At 33.9% G+C, this 20,036-nt stretch overlaps 1 protein-coding gene across 1 annotated transcript; it reads right to left on the bottom strand.

The window, feature by feature from the left end:
* Positions 1-451: 451 nt before the first annotated feature.
* On the bottom strand, positions 452-16,826 carry LOC122596031. The gene is made up of 32 exons (XM_043768531.1): positions 16,662-16,826; positions 16,373-16,546; positions 13,499-13,588; positions 12,406-12,478; positions 11,808-11,941; positions 11,508-11,648; positions 11,262-11,419; positions 10,157-10,325; positions 9,985-10,083; positions 9,819-9,896; positions 9,667-9,726; positions 9,419-9,576; positions 9,048-9,249; positions 8,798-8,917; positions 8,572-8,630; positions 8,323-8,433; positions 8,132-8,230; positions 7,908-7,996; positions 7,656-7,804; positions 6,551-6,694; positions 6,361-6,465; positions 6,104-6,214; positions 5,896-6,003; positions 5,657-5,767; positions 5,424-5,539; positions 4,917-5,346; positions 4,579-4,686; positions 4,382-4,440; positions 3,875-4,259; positions 1,935-3,371; positions 1,334-1,538; positions 452-826 (listed from the first exon to the last, which is right to left on the bottom strand). Exons 1-32 carry the CDS (start codon positions 16,767-16,769, stop codon positions 726-728), a joined length of 5,691 nt encoding a protein of 1,896 aa, XP_043624466.1. The 5' UTR covers positions 16,770-16,826; the 3' UTR covers positions 452-725.
* Positions 16,827-20,036: the final 3,210 nt, after the last annotated feature.

The raw sequence follows: 20,036 nt of genomic DNA, 5'->3' as shown, positions 1-20,036 counted from the left end.
TCTCGAAAAAGAGAAATACGAACAAGGTAAATTGACCACCATTTACAAGTGCTAACAATCTTATTAGACAAGTATTGGGAAAAAACGGAAATTTATTAGATGGATTTTGAAATTTATTGCTAACAAACTGTAAGTTGGATTTTGAAATTTATGACCATTTAGGTGATGCATCAATTTAGAATAACTAAATGGTATATTAGATAGATGTAACTGATTGCATAACAAGCTTCAAGTTGGTTAGAGTTCTAAATGACCACCATGGCACCATTTACGTTGCCTTTTTACCTGCTTGTATGTACCCTGCCCTATTGTAATTAACATACCATCTCACTCACCTTCCTCTGATCTAGTCTTCAACACAATATGCAAAAGATTATGATTGCCATAAAAGTTCCAACAAAGCTCGAAGGTTCGGCAACATGCTAAAGACAAATAATAGTGTAAACACTTATTACAAGCAAACATTAAGCTAAGCGTAAATCAGTTTTTATCATGTTTCATACAATTTAATTTAAAACCATAATAATATGCAAAATTTGATGTAAAAGGGTGAGTAAAGATTCATCGATCTTACCACACAACTCAAATCATCACCCGATTGAATATCTAAACTATCCTAAAAAAAACAGACGATCACATAATCTTATTAACCAACAACAATGACAAAGAAAATTGTACATGACTACATGAGCAGCTTACTACATTTACAAATCTATATGTTAAAATCAGAAGTAGCCTTCGGTTTGCAACAATCCTGGGTAAACATATGACGTTATTTGTTTCAAAGACTTTACCGATTCTTCAAGAAAGGTGTGCCCTTTGGTTGCTGCACGAATTCCAAATAGTTAAACTCAAAAATGTATGGGAAAGAAATACGAAGTGATAAACAAAATTAACTAAAAATTATAAGAATCACAAGCATAGGTCCTACTTTCTATATCCCACGAAGATGTAAGCAATTAATTTTCCTTGTTTTCTTTCTAAGAAAGTTTCAAGCTTAAATGACAATACTGACTATGATAACATCATAACTAGCTTTGGAGTAATTTCCTCTTCACTATTATTGCCAAATTATATTCAGACATTTGATTACAAGTTACATGGACCGTTTATATTGCAAATTGCCTTTTTAACAACGTTGAAACTAAGTAGCCTTATCAATTAGTCCATAGTCACCATTATTATAAACAGATAATCATATCGGTTTTGGTCCCCCAGAATCCCAGTACTTCAACACTACTGAAAGGATATACTGGCCAAACAAGTCATCTACAGTACTATATAAATTCAGATGTTTCTTTTGGTAGACTACTAGTAAAGTAAGGAGGCGTACCTCTAAACAATAACTTGAGTTCCTTTGAGAAATCTTCAATCCGACCCATTACAGGTCTTATACCGCAGACTTGTGAGACACATAATTCCAAGTATAAAGACTTTTCAGTAATTTGTAGAAGCAAGATGCAGACACCCTCAACTTCTGGTGTTAACTTCAACCGGTTGGTTTCACATAACTCACTAACAACACCAATTCCTTGATCCTGTGTTGAACAAAGAATGATTAAAAAGAGCCAAGATCTGATTCATATCATATAGATACAACTAATAGCCAACAAACTTATCTATTTTGTTGTAACTGTATTAGTTCCCTACTTACACGTCAAAGAATCCAAAATTAAGTGACACTATTCTTCTGATTACTGAGAAACTAATGCTTCTTTTATTATACATGCAACTTGAATAATTAAATTGTTTGTGCTCCACACACAATCTCCTAATCTTAAAAAGAAAGCTAGAATTGTAGATATTTGATGTAATGTTGTTATAGTATGATTTGGTAATGTAATAAAGTTTGACAGATATGTTACTTTTATCTGCAAGTGTGAGATTATCCTATGCAAAAATTTAGAAACTGGATGGAAGAACCAATATTTTACCTGTAACCCATGTAAGATATCAGGCATGGGCATATCGGGAAAATGTGCAACATCAACAAATCCCACTTCTTCGGCTCTTTTAGAAGCAGAATCGGCTTGCAGGCACAAAAATGTCAAAAGATAATATGCAACTTTATACACCTCTATTGCAACCATGTCTGAAAAACATGTTTGGTGAGAAACATTTATATTTTCAGCTGATAGGTCTTTAACAACAATTGCTGTTGACGATGATGTTGATGTTGAAAACCTAGAATCTAACCTGCACCCAACAGGAGAAAGAGAAAACCAACCGCTTTTACTGCTTATAAACGACGGTTTCTTGTACCATTCAATCTCCTCTTTAAAATCAGGATGACATAATAGTGGAGTAACCCTACTGTTTTCTCCAATATGTGGGCACCTACTAATGAAGGCTAGTAAATGGATACTTCTTTCCCTCAGATGTGAATCCATTTCTTTCATAGTTTTAGTCCACAAGTTGTGATGTTTGGCCAATATGCATATTAGCATGAGGGTATGCTGCGTTTCCATGAGAGCAGTAAAACTGGTTTGTTTTCTCTGAGCACGAGCTCTCTTCTTTCTATCGTTATCAGGTGGAAAACTTGGCGTGTCTAAACAATAAAATACCAAATCTGATTTTTCAAGCATAAAACAAGAAATCGCATCATCCATGATTTCAGAACATGCAGAACTGTCTCTTAACGTATTAATAATCATTGATACCACGGCCAACCCGAGACCCCATATGTGCTCAGTCTTTTCCTTTTCAGAATTCTCAGATTCATTACCATTTTCCAACAATTCCCTTAGAGATGAAAAGAATCCAGTACTAGCAAGTATCTCAGCACCTTCTCTTACATGAGCAAATGTCAAGAGGAACTTGAGTATCACAGAAACTGAAGGCAAATATTTTTTATCGTGAAGCTTTTTAACAATACTTTGAACATGCAGATGCTTCTGGATGACAGGAAACCATAAAGTGGGTGCCATGAAACGTTTCAGCAGTAAATCAATAATAGCTAAAGAAAGGGTACAGTATGCAACCGGTTCAACAAAGTTGCATAAAATCGGTAGAAGCCTCAAACAAACATCTGAAGCCTCAGACTCCTTGTTGATCGATCCAAGGGTGGAGAGAAGCAGGGTAAGTAAAAGCTTGAATGTAGACTTTAGATCAACAGATGATGGCTTCAAGTCTCTTAATACTTTTATCATGGAACCAACTTTTGTTATAACGAGTATAGAAGAAGGTAAAGGCAGTCTTCTCTTTACAGATATGATAAAATGGTGAAGTAATTCTGCTTGAGTTGAAACAAAATCAAGGACCTCCTTGCAAGCATCAAATGAGACTAATGATTCTGTGGATTCATGTAGAGATTGACACATAATTTCAATGCACGGACTAACGAGTTGTTCAAGAAGTCCTCCAGAAATTGCCTTGCATGTAGAACATTATGTTGAAAATTAGTGCTAACCATAGAACATAAGATCAGAGGTGGCAAGTAGGGTGGGTTGGGAAACACAGGTTTGGGTTAAAATTGGTTAAAAGCATATATTGTTGCTTTGATATGTAAACTTTCTATTGCCATTTTGAATGAAAATTAATTACTGTGTAGATTACAAAAACCGAAGCAATATGTTACAATAATAATATTTTAATCTTTAGGTATAAACAATTTAAGAAATTATATACATTAAAAATTAATTTCCAGGTGACTTTCAACCAATTCTACCCATCGGTACCATTCGACTAATTTGGCCTGATTCCCTTTTAGCTAATTATTTTATTCAAACCCATTTGAGATGGAAACACAACCTAAATCGAAACATTCATAAGTAAAATGGGTCAAACCTGTCACCTCAATTTAATGAAGCTTAGAAGAAAAAAGGTTAAATCTTATAAGGAAAGACTACAAGCTATTTGAGTTTTGTTGACTTACATCTTCATTATACAAAGGGAACATGGCTGCCAATGCCTTCAAAGCTAAAATTTTGGAATTACTGAGCAACAACATAGAGTTCACATCTTTCAACTGAGCCAACATTGTTTCTCCAGCTGTTTTTAAGCTCTTCCACTCAGAGCTACTCCATAAATCTATTCCTAAATCCATTTCTAGGCGGTTGCAATCAAATAACAAGATATCCTTAGCATGAATTGAGAGGTTCCCACCATCCTTATTATGGTAACTTTGCAAAAAATTGGATTCTAGAAGAAACTGAAATATCTCTTTAAATAACTTGTGTTCTATCTTACGGCCTTCATATTCTCCTTGTATGTGGTAATAAAGGTCACTCAATATCAAACTCTGTGGCTCTTTCCCTTCACTGCCAAAAAAGAATAGCAGTGATGGTATATATCAGTTTTCTCGTATCGTATAACATAGAACAGACGGGAAAATCACTCTAACTAAAATCAAGCTTAAATAGGAATGCTACTATAATTATACCTGTAACCTTGTTGTCTGTATTGAGTTACCAATTCAGAAAAGGCAGGTAGATCATGTAACTGCAATAATAAGTAAGCTGTTACGGACAACAAGGGACTACAAAAGAAGAGGATGTAACTTAAGTAACAACATAATAGGTGCAAAAATGATCAAACTGGCATATGTGATTAACCAAGCAAACATGAAACAAGACAAACCTTCGTTCCCAAAATATTTAACTTTTCAACAAGTGATACAGACAAACTCCCTGTGCAGCCATTTCTTAATTTCTCAATAGCTTGAACAGATAATAGAGCAGCAGAAACCTGCAAAAGTTCATGTATTAAGCCATCAATTATGATACATACACGTGATATGTTTTAAAATCTTCAACAAAGAAATGTAAGATACTTCAAGTTCTAGAAGATAAGTTTTGAAATCAACCATCACAAAAATCAAATCACACAATCTCCAAATGTAAAAAGAATCATGTTGTATTTCACACTCATGCAGTAGCAAATGAAACTACACATAAAGGGTGAAAGAGTGTGAGTACCTGTGTTTGAAGATACTTATAATTGTCATACTCACAGGAAGCATACGACTTGATCAGATTGCTTAGAGCTGAGCTCTTGCACCAGCTAGATAATATGTCTATCGGACCACCAGCTTTTTCAACATTACGAGATTTTAGTAGAATATCTTTTGATAATTCAGAACCTTTACTAATATTCTCAGTATGTAATAACTTCATCTGCAAAAACATCTCTAGAGACATTATTTGCAATATGTCAGATTGACATTGATATCTGTATGATGAGATTAAAGAGTCTTCAGAAGGATGATCCTGCATTGTAATACAGGTGGACAGCTGCCTCCAAAAATCATCAGACTTCTTCAGGCGCTCCACTATATTAAGGAACTGTGAAGCTCCTTGCCACAATGCCAATAAGAAGTCCAGAATATTCACCAGTATTTTGGAATGGCTAACGAAAAAGAATACTATTAAAATTTGAGAAATTATAACATAAAACTTGGCACGTGCAAATATTATACGATGTACCTTTCTAACAGTTCTGAAGATCTACCAATATACACCCCAAGAGCATCAATTATATTTTCTCCTTTGGAATCAGTTGCAGTATCCTTTAAATCAATAACTGCTACAAGAAAGGCAGGCTGCAAACTCGAAATTTAACACAGGAATAAACACACAAAAAAAAGTATATATTCTATCATGAAACAGAAACCATAAGTGACTAAATGATTTTTTTTATTAATGCCTATAAAGCAGACCTGATAATATGCTGCTGATGTGAGCATTTTAAAGGTATTGACAATGAGATTTTCATCTGAAAGTGATTGCTCGCTGACAATTATAAAGATTGAATCCCTGAATTCTGCAATCTAATAGCAATCATACCAGAGTAGTTATTATAAGTGTAACTCTGAAGATGATCAGAACTACCCCTTTTACCAAAAAAAAATATCAGTTGAGATGATTCAAAGAAAGAAAAGTTGATCAAGTGTTTTACCTGCTTGTCATCCATACCAAAACATGCGTTCCCAGACATGTATGGTTGTATATCATCAGCAGCCAAGAGTAACATAGAAAGAGCACTTACAGCACCAAGTTGAATCTTCTGTTTAAATAGGTACATACATTTAACACTTTAACATAATCAAAAATAGAGAAAAAAAACTGACGTTTCAATATTATTCATATTTGTATTTTTCCCTTACAGGGTTTCGTGAGAATGATATCAAAGATATGATAGCTGTAACAACAGGAATTGGCTTGGTTGCCGATGACAGCAGTGTTTGATGGAAGACTTGATAGCCAGGCAAATAATCCTAGAGATATATATAACCAATCATTAGTTATGCTCACATGCTTGTGAAATATTTGCATATGTCAACATCTTGAAGAAATATGAAGTATCAAATGGAAGCCAGCTTATATAAAAAACTAATCTACGCAATTATAATTGCGAGTGCACCTTCGAAAGATCAGAAAGCATGTTGAAAATATCCAAAACCGCGCAAATTGCCAGTTGTAGTGCTTCAATTTCCATTAGCTCATACAAGCGGCTAACATACAGTCTCTGCAAGATGATGATAAGATTATTATTAAAATTAAGCATACAATGTTAGCCAGAACTAGCAGATACATGGTAAAAAAAAAGGAACCTCTAAAGTCGGTGTCGTTACACAGACGATGCGAAACAGGGAGTTGTGAACTGAAGAATCGCAAAGCAACAAATCATGAACAATATCCCCTATTTTTGGAAAGTTTGAGATCGATAAAATGCATGTCTTCACTAAATCAAGTGCCTATAAGAGCAAGTGGGAAGACAAATCAGTAATTCCGACTTTTAAAAGTTACAGATTTAATGCAAATTAAAAAAAGCGTTAGCCATTGTTACATAAAATTAGATTAGCACGATACCCGCGCAATGCGGCGACGATAACGGCGGTGTGATGGCGGCGACGGATAGTGATGGTGGTGGCGGCGTCAAATGGGGTAGGTAATTAACGTAAAGGTGTTTGATTTAAGGGGGTAGTGTGATATTTTATAAGATAAAGGATTGACGGTGTAACTTAATATTAAGGGTTGGTGGTAATTTAACTCATTAAGGGTAGTTTGGTCCATTCACGTGTCTCATTTTTCTGTTAGATCCCACATCGGCCAACTATGATATGGTTGGTGGTTTATAAGACTAGGTGTCCCCTTCTCCTTTGAGCTAGCTTTTGGGAGTGAGTTACACACTTAGCTTATGACATGATGCGAGCCTATTATGGGATGGATTCGTATCAATTGGTATCAGAGCTAGCCCTACCTTTCGAGGTTTCAACGCTCGGAGTGGTGGCCTATGGAGTGGTGGCTTGGACCCAAGGAGAAGGGGTGCCAACCGTGACCAACATAGTGGTGACCAACGAGGACGTTGGCTCTTTAAAGGGTGGGGTATTATTACGATCCCACATCGGCCAAGTATGGGATTGGTTGGTGGTTTATAAGTCTAGGTGTCCCCTTCTCCTTTGAGCTAGCTTTTATGATGCGAGCCTATTATGGGATGGGTTCATATCATTTTCTAAACTTTCAACATGGGGCTATAATTTTTATATAGTAGTATAGAAGTATAGATATAGAAGTATAGAAGTATGGATGTGAGGATGTCCTGAAAATTAATCGCGCACGGGCTTAATGCAGAATAATAACTAAAGTGTGACAATGACCCATTGCAGTTATGCATATTACTTGCTTTAAAGAGTTCATCAGAAGATCAAGATATACCTTCAACGTCACCTTCCAACGGTAATGCTTCACTTTGTATTTCCAATACTCATGATTTACTAGCACATACTGAATGGAAAAAATAACAAGAGCTAAGAGAAAGTCATTTTCTATTCCCTTTTCCAAAAGCTGAATGGTGAACTCAAGCACTGAAAATTTGATAGCCAAAAAATAAAGAAGCTGACTGTTAATTTAACTGTTAGCAAAGAAGAAAACTGAAAACAGGACCTTTAAGAGGATCATTTAGCATGCCTGATACAGCAAGTGGGTAGGAACTGTCATTATGTGCACAGTCGATAAGAAGTAGTTTAGCAAGCCTTCCAGAGAGCAGCCAAGAGCCACTAGAGCAACAAACGTATATAAATATGAAGCCAAATAGTAGTAAAGCCACAAAGTAATATAAGCCACTCCATGATGGCAATAATATTATTTAGTAGAATATCTGATAGATATCTGAAAAAATCATGTTAGCAAACCTTGAGACTCCATCAAAGGCAGTGTTAAAAGAATTCACCCTTAAAGCAACATCAAAAATATCAGTCTTCAGAACAGTTGGAGTGATGTGAGATGGGGAGCTGCAAGCAAGAAAAGATACTTGTAAACCTTTAGCAGCTCCATCCAAATAGGTGAAACTATTAACTCACAAATAGATAAATAATCCGCTTACCAGTTTAACATCATAGCAAGAATGTGAACACCCATTGACATCATCAGTGCTCCACTAGCATTAGGCGAAAGATTTTTAATCAAGGTGCATATGATCTCAGTCATGTCTAATCTGTACATCAAAAAGACGGGAAATAAAATGAGACAAAAAATGCTGCTAATAACTGACAACAGATTGCTGATCAGCTGACACTAAACAGATATACGATGTCACAACAGAACTTCAATAAAAGGATAGTTAGCTCTCTACCTGTTTAATTCTTTGGCATGGAATGTATCACCAATACTAATTAAAGAATAACACACAGCCTGTTGATAAAACACTTCTGATGACATAAGCAGATTAAAGAAACATTTCTGAAATACTAATTTTCCCTCAAATAATACGCTTAGGATACGCTAAAATCTATGGTGGGGATAGTATTTCGAGAATATGCCTAACAGGTGTATAAAGAAACATAAGGAGACTACCGTACCTTGTTAAAAGAGACCAGTCGACTAAACAAATCAAGGGTGACTAGGACTTCCTCTGAGCCATCAGGATACATCTCTTGTGCCATGCGCAAAAGTAGCACCAGAACTCCAGATTGTGGGTACTACATGAAAATAAAAGCAACAGTGAGAAAAAACCAAGTAACATTACAGCAGGCATACCTTGGTACCTTACAAAGAAGATTTGAACATAAACTACTAAATAGTGAAAACAAGTTGGTAGTTAAACTTTACCTCCCAGCGTACCAGAGCAGTGTTATTATCGGTGATTTTTAACACATGGCCCTGAGTATCCCTAGGTATCATGAGACCTTCAAGTCCAGGAACCGGCAATGGCAACCGAGTCTCAACAATTCCAGAATTATTATTAATCTTGGGGTTGCCTCTTAGCTCAACCAAGGTAGACAGCCCAGCAGATTTATCAAGAAAATTATACCTGTTCACAGGTTAGAACGATATCACAAGTCAACAATAATGATCAATATCATTAAAAACGAACAAACAACTACCATAAAACATAAAAAGAATTAACAAATAAAGCATATATAATTTATTTTTTTAAAAAAACAAGAAACTATTGATGCAATAGTAATTTGGGTACTCACACACATTCTGCAGGCCAAGCTCCTTCAGAAAGAGCTGATAATAAGGAAACAAGTTCCACAGTCCTGTAGGGGAATTCACCTTCTAAGTTATAAAGAAGGCTGCGAATAGGACCATCTATAAAACTGTCTCGGTCCCAAAACTGAACACAAAGCGACTCCTGTACAATTATGGTTTTAATGAACTTAGAGCATGAAGAAATAGTTGAGCATTAACTAACATATTTATAATGAACAATGAATAGTCAAACCTCTCCCCGGTAGATTTGTCCAAGAATATTCAATATCAATTTGAGATTATTGTCCCCCAACTACAAAAAGATTAAAAGAGCAACTGTAGATAAAAAGGCACATATATAAGATTTTGTTTATTAAACAAAAGATGCTTATAAAATCCTGATACCTGCAGGCTAATCTCATACGATGCTATGAATGCAGAAATAAATGTCCTCAAGACACTACGAGAACCAGCAATTGAGCCCTAACACAATTGTAATGCAATTTTATATATTAGTGGGTGTTGATTGCTATAATCACCAGACATATCAAGAAAGTTAAACATGACTCACCTCCGAATCCTTCAATATACTACTGTTAAGAATTTCATGAAAATAATTTAAAGATGCAGCTCCGATAGCTTGACGAACGTATCCCGTATGATCAATTTCCTAAAATATTGAACTAAGTATGGTTACATTTTAATAACACGGTTGATAAGAGAAGACTTCTAACAGTCGGTACCATAAGCACGTTATGTTCCTCTTTTTCTGGAAGAGATGCAACGAGACATAGAAATATGGCCCAGGTTAAAATTAGTGGGCCTGCCTCCTTCGTCTCAAATGCATCAAGGCCAGAAATAATCACATCCACCTCTTGAATATCAATGATGGCAAAAGAAATATTGCCATTCCTGCCCATAGTTTGAATATGTTACTGTTAAAAAAAACTGGATATAGATAGAAGCATATATGTTAAAAGAAATACAAAACAGTATAGTGCTGAAACAATACAACAACTTATTAAGCTTTATATTTTAGACTTTAAACCCTTCAAGTTCCTAACATGATTATGAATGAGTATTTCCTGTCTATCACTCCTCGTTTACACTATCCACAAGAATGTCCCGTGAAAATTACAAGTGTCATTATCATCATTACAACTTCTTGGTGATATTAATTGTGAATTTATAGTCTGTAGAAAACTTTTGTTTGTCATTGTTAAAGAATTCAAGATATTTGATACATTCCTACATTTGATAATACCATAGCGTGAAAATTTTTTAGAAAATCAGTCAATTTACCATCATAAGCTCTTGAGCGAAGTTCATCAAAGAAAGAAACATAAGCTCTCAGATAAGCTTAGACACACACCCCCTCGATCATCTTCACAACAAAATATGAATTACGCCTATCTACAGTGTCTTAAGCATGAGATCATTTTGATCTCTATAATTCATACAAGTTTCACTCATTAGTCTCGAGCACTATCAGCTTTATCAATTAACAATTAAGTAACAAGTCATGAGGCAAGCTGAATTACAGCGATCAGAACAAGAGGAGTAGAATACAAATATAGCACAAGTGCACACAAAAAATGAAAACGATAACCCCACGAAACAAATATCAAGAATTTGGATTACATTGACCTTGGCTTTTAACCAGATATCTAATGATAAAGTAAGTCAGTAAATGCAGATATACAATACTCCATAGCATAAAGCATTCCATGTAAAGTATTTAGCTTGCTTTCCTAATATGAAATTGAATGCTATTATAATTTCTCGAAGCACATACAATAAGCATATGGAACAAATAAAGAAAATATGGAAAGATTAAGAAGTTTGAACCTGAAAGGGATCTCATCATGGACCATTTGGAGAAGTCTTTCCAGGTGAAGGGTTTCTATAAGGATAAGTAACATCTGTACTTTAGCATGACTAATAGATTGCACAGCTTCTGTCGATATGCCAAGTTTGCCAAAGTTACAAGACCCGTATATCATACTCTGCATCAAATTGTTGTTGAGTAGTTGAGTTAATAACCAGACAGGACATGTACCAGAAAGTAAAATGACAATAAGAAGAAAAATGTACCTCATAAAGCAGGCACAACTTCTTCCACTGTTTACCATTGCATGTACAAAATGACTCGAAATAAGCAAAAAAAAGAATATCTAACACCAGATTGTCTTCAATTAAAATCTCCTCAGCCCATAAGGTGAAAGCATCCACATCCTACAAAAAAGTTCACAGTTAACTTATTAAGTATTCACAATGAAAAAATTCATATAAAATGAGAAGAGAGAGTTTGGAGTGACAAATGCAGCAGACTATATGCTGTTGTCCGCTAACTGAAGCTTTAAAGGTGATGATGAACATTTTTAATGAGCTTACCATGCTTTCGGGGTATGTGGCAGACAATAGACTCTCAATAACAGACATTAATCTGTTTTCCAGTCCATCCGAAATCAGCTTCAAAGCCACCTCCCTCACAGTACGGCCTGTTGTCGATCCATCTTCATCATACACTGAACAAGAGGTAGAAGTTACAAAACTAGGTGATCGTACATTTCAATGGAAATCATAAGCCTTTTTACCATGTTTTGACCTATGAAATATACGAAAACAAAATAAACTCTTTATTGACACTGCCCATGGCTAGAGAAACAATATATACAATGCAAGTTAAAATGAGAAAACTAAATACTATAAATTAATAGGATAAATGAGATGTGAGGAAAAGAAACTGTAAAAAATTCAAGGTAAGGGTGCAAGACGGTCCAAATGACAAAGTGGATCGATATTAAGGTAGCTAATATTTCAATATTGTACATAATCAACTCAATACAGCCCCTTTGTCCCCAAATCTTTGATGCCATGTATCATTATGTATGGATGACAGTGACTACATAAGAGTGTATATGTTCAATTTGAGCTAATGATATAATGAGAATAAAAACTAATTTTACCAAAGAAGATATAATGAACTTACAAGATAACATGAGAATCTGAAGAGTGCTCTTCAACACGCATTGTCGCTCAATGTAATACTGTAACATAACTTTCTGGACAGTAGAAAGAAGAGCAGGGCATAAGAAACTGAAATTATTGCTTTTCACAAATTAATATTTTATTTATGTTAATTAAATTGTGAGATACACAATACGCAAACATAACTATAACAGCATAACCCCAAGTCTTCGCTAGACAGAGCTTGGATAGTTACTCTCTTAAAAATGCCTTTTAATAACTCAAATTTATTAGATTTTATGTTTGGATTTTTTTGAAAAGAAAGTGCTACAGACCACACATTTGTCCTCAAAGGGACTAGAGCCCATAACTCTTGGCTCTTGGTTGTTAGGCCACCTCAAATACCGTTAATCCAAAGCTCACTTCGTAGTAAAGTTCAGCAGTAAATGGTAATATGAAACTATTCTTTATATGAGTATTTAAGCTTTTATCTTAACATTCTCATTGACTTCCATTTGAATAGCATATTTGATTGGTGATAGACCAGTGGTGTTTTCTAAGATGAATTATATGATTATAATTACTTTTGGAATGGAAACCACACTAACTTTAGCAATTCATGCTGAGCTAACAAACATAACATGAGTTTTTTGGCAAGTTTCTTAATTAGAAGCCTTGAAATAAAAAGGCGGAAAGCAAGATAACGGCTTCTTTCACTCACAATTAGAGGAAATTTTAAAGAAAGACTCATCGCCCCGTGAAGCATAATTTAATGTTGCGACCTAAAGCTAAGTGCTTTCAGTCACGTTCTTTATAACTCTAGGTGTCCCCTCCTCCTTTGAGCTACCTTTTTTGGGCTTAGTATGGGATGAGTTCGTATCATTTATTTGTCAAAATTCCTCTCTGTTTTGCTTGCTAAAGTAACAATGATTTCTAATCTATTCCCAACTTGAGAAATTTTAATAAAAAGTTTTTTGTGTAGACTCATCTAATATACTTTGTGTATCCAAAGTAACCCCTCACCTACTAAAGCAGTGCTAGCTTTCCATGCATATGTACCATAGAGTGACTTTGTATTTACAAAATACAAATACCACAAAGAAGAAAGAACTAACCAAATGAAGTGGTTCAAGAGCTAGAAGATCAGTTGTGTCACATTCGCACGATCTTTCAACAAGTATATAAGATTGCACTTCATCTAAATGCTGCAAAAAATACAATTTCATATCACTACTAAAACAAATTGAAGCAGAACTCAAGATTGAGCGTGAACTCTGAATTGCCATCATAAGATAAGAAAAAAATGCATAAAATGTATCATCGTTTAGCCTTTGTTTGCTTAAAAAAGTATACCTCATTTAAGAATATCACTGACCTCAATTAAAATTTAAAATTGTAATATAAGTCAAGTGGTTATCACATGTACTGTATTGCTGTCAAAGCTACTATGAAGTTAAACGAAAGTTTTGAATACAAGAAAACATATACATAACCAATGCTGCAAACTCATGGTGTGAGAAATGTACAAACATTTAAATTATGCAGATCTAATAGCTCGGGAATACAGATGGTGCACATGTATGTGTACAACTATCAAATCCACAGAACAACATAGTAACGTGATACAAGCAGCAGCCCTCAACTGAATATGTCCCTTGGAAGATACATATGGTGCACCACCTAACACTGCTCCCCTTTTTGGTAATTGAAATCCTCTCCCAGTTGCAGAGCCCCACATAGAGCAATGAACAGAGAAACATATACCATAGCAATTATATCTGATATACTTTTTTTCAGTAAAGGCCGTCACTCCTTGCTAAATATGTGTTTAGTAAAAAACTCAAACTCCCGCAACATTTCGTCGATCAATTTCAGCATTGTGGCTCATCTAGCTATCCAAATAAAAAATCCGTCAGTTCACTTGCAGTGTTGTAAAACTCGGAATCCTTGGCCAATACTCGGCAAAGAAGCAAAACCACCAACCGAGACAATTTGCCTGCTCGGACTCAAACTCAGACAACGGGTCAACCTCAGTCAAAATCAGGCCAAAATCGGCTAAATTAGTTTTTTCCATTAGATTTTTGTTTGAAAAGTATTTAATTTCCCACTAGATATGCATATTTCTGAAGTACTAATAGATATATTTATACGTTTGAAGTATTTGTTTTCTATGTTTATGTTTCTAAACAATTATATTAATGTTTCTAGTCTATTTCTACACATATAATTTCAAAATTTAAAAACCGTTGTATAACAAAACCTCAACCCATGTACCTCCCAAGGAATCCAGATAGCCCCGGGTACTTTTTTCAATGTACCTGGCCAATCCGACTCTGAGTAGAAATTTTTGTAACCTTGTTTACTTGGTGTTCTAAGAAAATAATCACTGTACAGAAGAATGTGAACCATGTGAGAACTTGTTCATGAGAATTAATCTGTATAAGAATTTGGTCACTTCATCCAGCTTGACACTCCTTGCCAGCAATATAAAGATACCTAAGAATTTCTGTAGCTTAATAAAAATGGCGCTCCAATTTCTAATTTCAACTCTGTAAGTAAACTGGCTAATTTGTCATTAGTATGTGTTCTAGCGTTCTTGACAGGTTAAAAAGCACTTGTAAGGAGATCAACTGATCAAGTAGTTGTGAGGTTAGTTTTTAGCCTATCTGGTCAGGATTCAAGAAATGAGGTCGAAAAACATTTGCATCTATGTCTAAACTTAAAGTGGAAGTAGGACAGATCACACAAAGATTTGGGAACTTCTTCAACCCATTCACTTATGAATAAATCAACTCAGATTAATCTCTAACTAAGAAGATGGGTAAAACAAAGAATTAGCTTCGAAACTGGTCTAATAGGCTTGATATATGTCCCTATCAACATTAAAATGTACTCCTGGCCTCCCATAACAGTTACATCCAGTACATGTTGCACATGAAACCCAATACTAGGCAAGGTTGAAGAACTCATGACTCGAGATCAGCTTTTTTTCTTTTTTTTTTTTGGGGGGGGGGGGGGGGGGGGGGGTGTTGAAGAGTTTATGGAAACTCGGGCTTGGCTAGGGAGTACCCGGAGTTGATTTTCTATATCGAAAATAATAACTTTTGAAATTATAGGTAATAAAAAGTTACAATTATATTATAAGCTTCTATAGGGACTTGAAGCGTAATTATAAGAAAGATGATATAACACAAGGGTTGTTGTCCAAACAGAGCTACGACCAGCGCCACTACCATGTGACCAACATATTATCCACCAGAGCCTTACCCCTTGGATTTCCACCATCTCCGGCTACAAGATACGATTTTCAGACCTAATTTTAGACCGATCAGACCAGTTTTGACCATTTTTGAGCCGTTTACCACCGTTGATCGAGTTTTCAACCGGGTCCGTCTGACTCAACTCATTAACCTACTTATCCCCAAGCGGATTTCCGGGTATTCGGCCAACTCGGTTGAGTTTTACAACTTTGTTACTAGGATCTACCCTTAACATGTTAGTTGATTACTTTCTTCAAGTTTTAAGAAACATTAACCATGCTTACTCATCAGAATATGGCTTCTTTCTTATCAAATATCAATATCAAGTTTTCATACCCTTTAGCAACATCGATAGAAATAGCATCCTAAGTCTCAACTGTCCGTGACTACTATCCCTATATATATCCCGTGTCTATATCAACTACCTATAAACTAGTACACTTACACACAGAAAACTCACTAAAGCCTACCAGTTCCGTATCAATTTCTTTTTCACGCTTTATAACACTAACACGATGGTTTCGCTATTGCTTTCTTCAAACAATAAAATGGACCCTATCCATAAAGAAAGTCCTATGCATATCTATCAACATTACAAATCGTCCAGCATATTATAAGATTTCCGATGAGTAAATATTTGGCCCTAAGTTTTATCGGAACAATGTTTTCACTTCAGTGCTAATAATAAAAACTGGGAAATTCAAAAAGAAAAAAAGTTGGTAAACTAACCAATGAGGAACTAATCTGCAATGCCAATTCTTTAAACTTGGTATCGATATTTAATCGGTGTGAACCGACTTGAATTTGTGGCGAATCCAACGCCTCTTTGGACTTTTGATTGGGTGGCTTGAACATTGAAACAGAGTTCAATAGCCATGAGTGGTTATCTTTCAGCTTATTTTCCTGCATACAAACAAACACACATTATATATATATATAAACTCCATATATATACAGCCAAACAAAATAATGTAATAATTTATAATAATAATAAAAGGAATGAGAGTGAAAAGATTACAAGAGAAAGTGGGAGTTGAGAAGATGGAGGAAGATTTTCGAGCTGAGTAAGTAAGTCTGAAAATGGGTCCCACCATAGAGAAGCGTCGACGGATTTGGAGGTCGCCATTGATGTAATTTTGGGGGAAAAAGTGAAACCCTAGAATGAGGGTTTGGGGGTTTTTGAAGAAGGGTTTTTGTTTATTTTAGCCCGCGCTTTTAGTTTTTTACGGCCGGTAAGGGAAAATATAAGAAAATATAATCTCTACTTCTCACCTATTTAATAAAAACTATATCAATATCCGGTCGTTTGACCAGGTTACAAACAAAAACGCAAACTTAAAGTTTCATCAAAAATATCCAACTTTATATACAATGATGAGAATTTGATTAAAATGATACATTTTTTTATTATATTCTTATGTTTTTTCACCAAACATATCCAACTTTATATACAATGATGAGAATTTGATTAAAATGCATACATTTTTTTTATTATATTCTTATGTTTTAAGATTTTTAATTAAAATTATCGGGTTAAACTCGGATTACTCTATATACACAAGTTTGCAAGAATATATACACATAAACGAATGGTATCCTTGTAAATCCATATTCTAAAGTAAATTCTTGTGCAGCTTTATTTGTTTGACGGGCCTCAAAGTCGTACAATAACATTAATACGTTATGTATGGAGAAATATATATTACATAAATAATAAGAAAATTTGAGACTATCGGTATTATAAAAATGCAAAGGGTACAAAAATATAAAAAGAAAAACTAAGCCTTTTTATAACAAAACTAAGCAAGTAAATATTAGACCATCTCCAATTTGATGCATTAAACTCAATCAAACCAATACCAAACCAAGTCTTCAACTTCCTAACTACAATAAAACGTGAGAAATATGGAATTCTGCTGCTCACGTTTGGATCCAAAATTGATCCATATTCAAACCTCAGAGACCGTGAACCCATGACCCAACTGTCTTATATGCTGGACCGTGACCCGTAACTTGTAACTGTCCCGATTAACCCAACAGCTTCAACTTTGTAAGGAGCTTTAATTTTCTTATTTTAAGCTACAACACCTAATGATCTCATTCCAAATTAATTGTAAGAAAGTTACATGAGTATAAAAATTAATTGTATCACATAATTCTTGTATTCAAATGCAGCTAATAGCAATCCTTATGGGGAATTAGTACTAATATCTCAATTATGGCCTTAGAAAATTTGGACAACTAATTTACCAATACCACAATCCTTATGGGGAATTAGTACTAATATCTCAATTATGGCCTAAGAAAATCTGGACAACCAAATTACCAAAACCACAAGTACAATAAAATAAATCATATATATAATATATTTACCGTAAATAAGTAGGATCCCAAAATTTCCGTCAAAAATAAGTAGGATATCAAAAAATACAAACCCAAAATATTAATCACTAATTTTTATCAAAACAGTTTAAAGCTATCATTTTTATACCAATCATTTACTAAGTATACTTAAATTACCAAATCAAAACATCAACAAAAATACTAACCAAATGTGAATAAATATACAGCAAACATTTACACAAATTTCTTAAATGATCACACGTGTTTCTTATTGAATATATTTTTTTCACTTATGTACAATATTTCTTCTACTAAAAGTTGATAAAATTGGAATATCAACTAAATGAGAGAATAAAGAAACAACACATATATAAAATAAATGGAAAAGACCATTGCATATAATAAATCAAAAGCTCTAAACATATTCAAAGTCGGTGGAGAAGGATTGAAAAAGATTGAATATTTCAATAATGCGGCATAAAATACTAATAAACTTTATTAAATAACATCAAATATTATATATCAGTCTTCATCCTATTAAGCAAGACATGTTCTTCTTTTGAGCTCCTTTTGATTCACATTCTTACGCTTAATCAATGGGATGTCATCAAGCTTGTCCCAATCAAAATCATCTTTAAAAAATGAGATCAAAGAGAGTTAGATATGCTATGTTTATTTAATGTGTTAATAGGCAAAAACTTTATAATATTACATGTATACATAATATTATCAATACGTCCAAAGGAATGTTTTCTTCTACCGTATCAGAATCATTGGCATCGACAACATCAAACACTTGTACAGTTTCATCGTATGAATCGTTGATATTGATAACCTAAAAAGACATTTACTCAAAAATCATTCAAGGGTGTGATGGCTTCAAAATCCTAAAACGTAAACTGATGTTTATATATATAACATGACTAATAACATCAATATCTATATAAAGGTTTGTTAATGAATAGTTTTGAATTGTTTTACTACAGATTTGTTATACAGTAAAAACATGTTATTAGTAGATAAAAAGAAAATGGGATATAGACATTTTGCATATGAAGAAAACATGGAGAAAAAATATAAATATAAAACACATTACTTTGGTTCATCTTATTGTTTGGAATTGTGATTTCTACAATGAAAGGAAAATGTTTGTCATATATATAATAGTGTAGAAAACACTAATTTAGACAATATGGGGTGTAAATTTTATATTCACAGCTAATTAATTAAATTAGAAAATTAGGAAAGGGGTAAGTATGTTATGTACATACACACACAGTTATTTGATTTCTAAACCAACCATATTGCTATTAATTCTTGTAAACTTGAATTTGAAAAAAGAAAAAAGTTGGTCCAATGTTGACTTTTTAGCTCTAATAAGTTGATTTTGATTTTAGATGGTTTAGATTAAATTGGGTGTAAATTTGAATGGTCAAGATCATTTTTTAAACTTTAATTTTTTTTATCTCTGCTCTACCGGCAATATATATATAATTTTGAGGTTTGCCTCACGCTTTATTTTTCTTCTCAATGAACCCTAGATTTCTTGTTTAGAATAATCCTTTGTCAAAAAGTTGATGTCCTCGTTCAAGATGTGTTCATTAAAATCAAATGCATCTTCATTCTTCTTGTCATTCTTGAAGTTATCGATAAAGCTTCGAAGTCCTAAAAAAAATACGAATAACATCTTTTATATTATATACCACAGTAAATAATATGTAAATATGAATGTAAAAACACATTACATTCTTCATTTTGTTTGTTGAAAAATTCTTCATCTTTTGATTAAAAAATATGCTTCATTCGAATGAGAAGAAATTATGGTGTTTTTTTAAGTTCATAATTATATATATAATATAATGGGAATTAATTACATAATTATCATTAATTATATATTTTTATTAGATAGTCAACTGACAATTAATATATTTAGTGATATGTATAACAGATTAGCATCAGTCTAATAGGATATTTGTCTTTGTTTTATTGTTTTGCAATTCCTATTTGTAGCTCAAAATATACTTTCCATATAGATGTCAAATTTGAATTT

This window comes from Erigeron canadensis, chromosome 4, assembly GCF_010389155.1.
Source record: "Erigeron canadensis isolate Cc75 chromosome 4, C_canadensis_v1, whole genome shotgun sequence".
Lineage (NCBI taxonomy): Eukaryota > Viridiplantae > Streptophyta > Magnoliopsida > Asterales > Asteraceae > Erigeron > Erigeron canadensis.
This window is presented reverse-complemented; position numbering and strand designations above follow the sequence as displayed.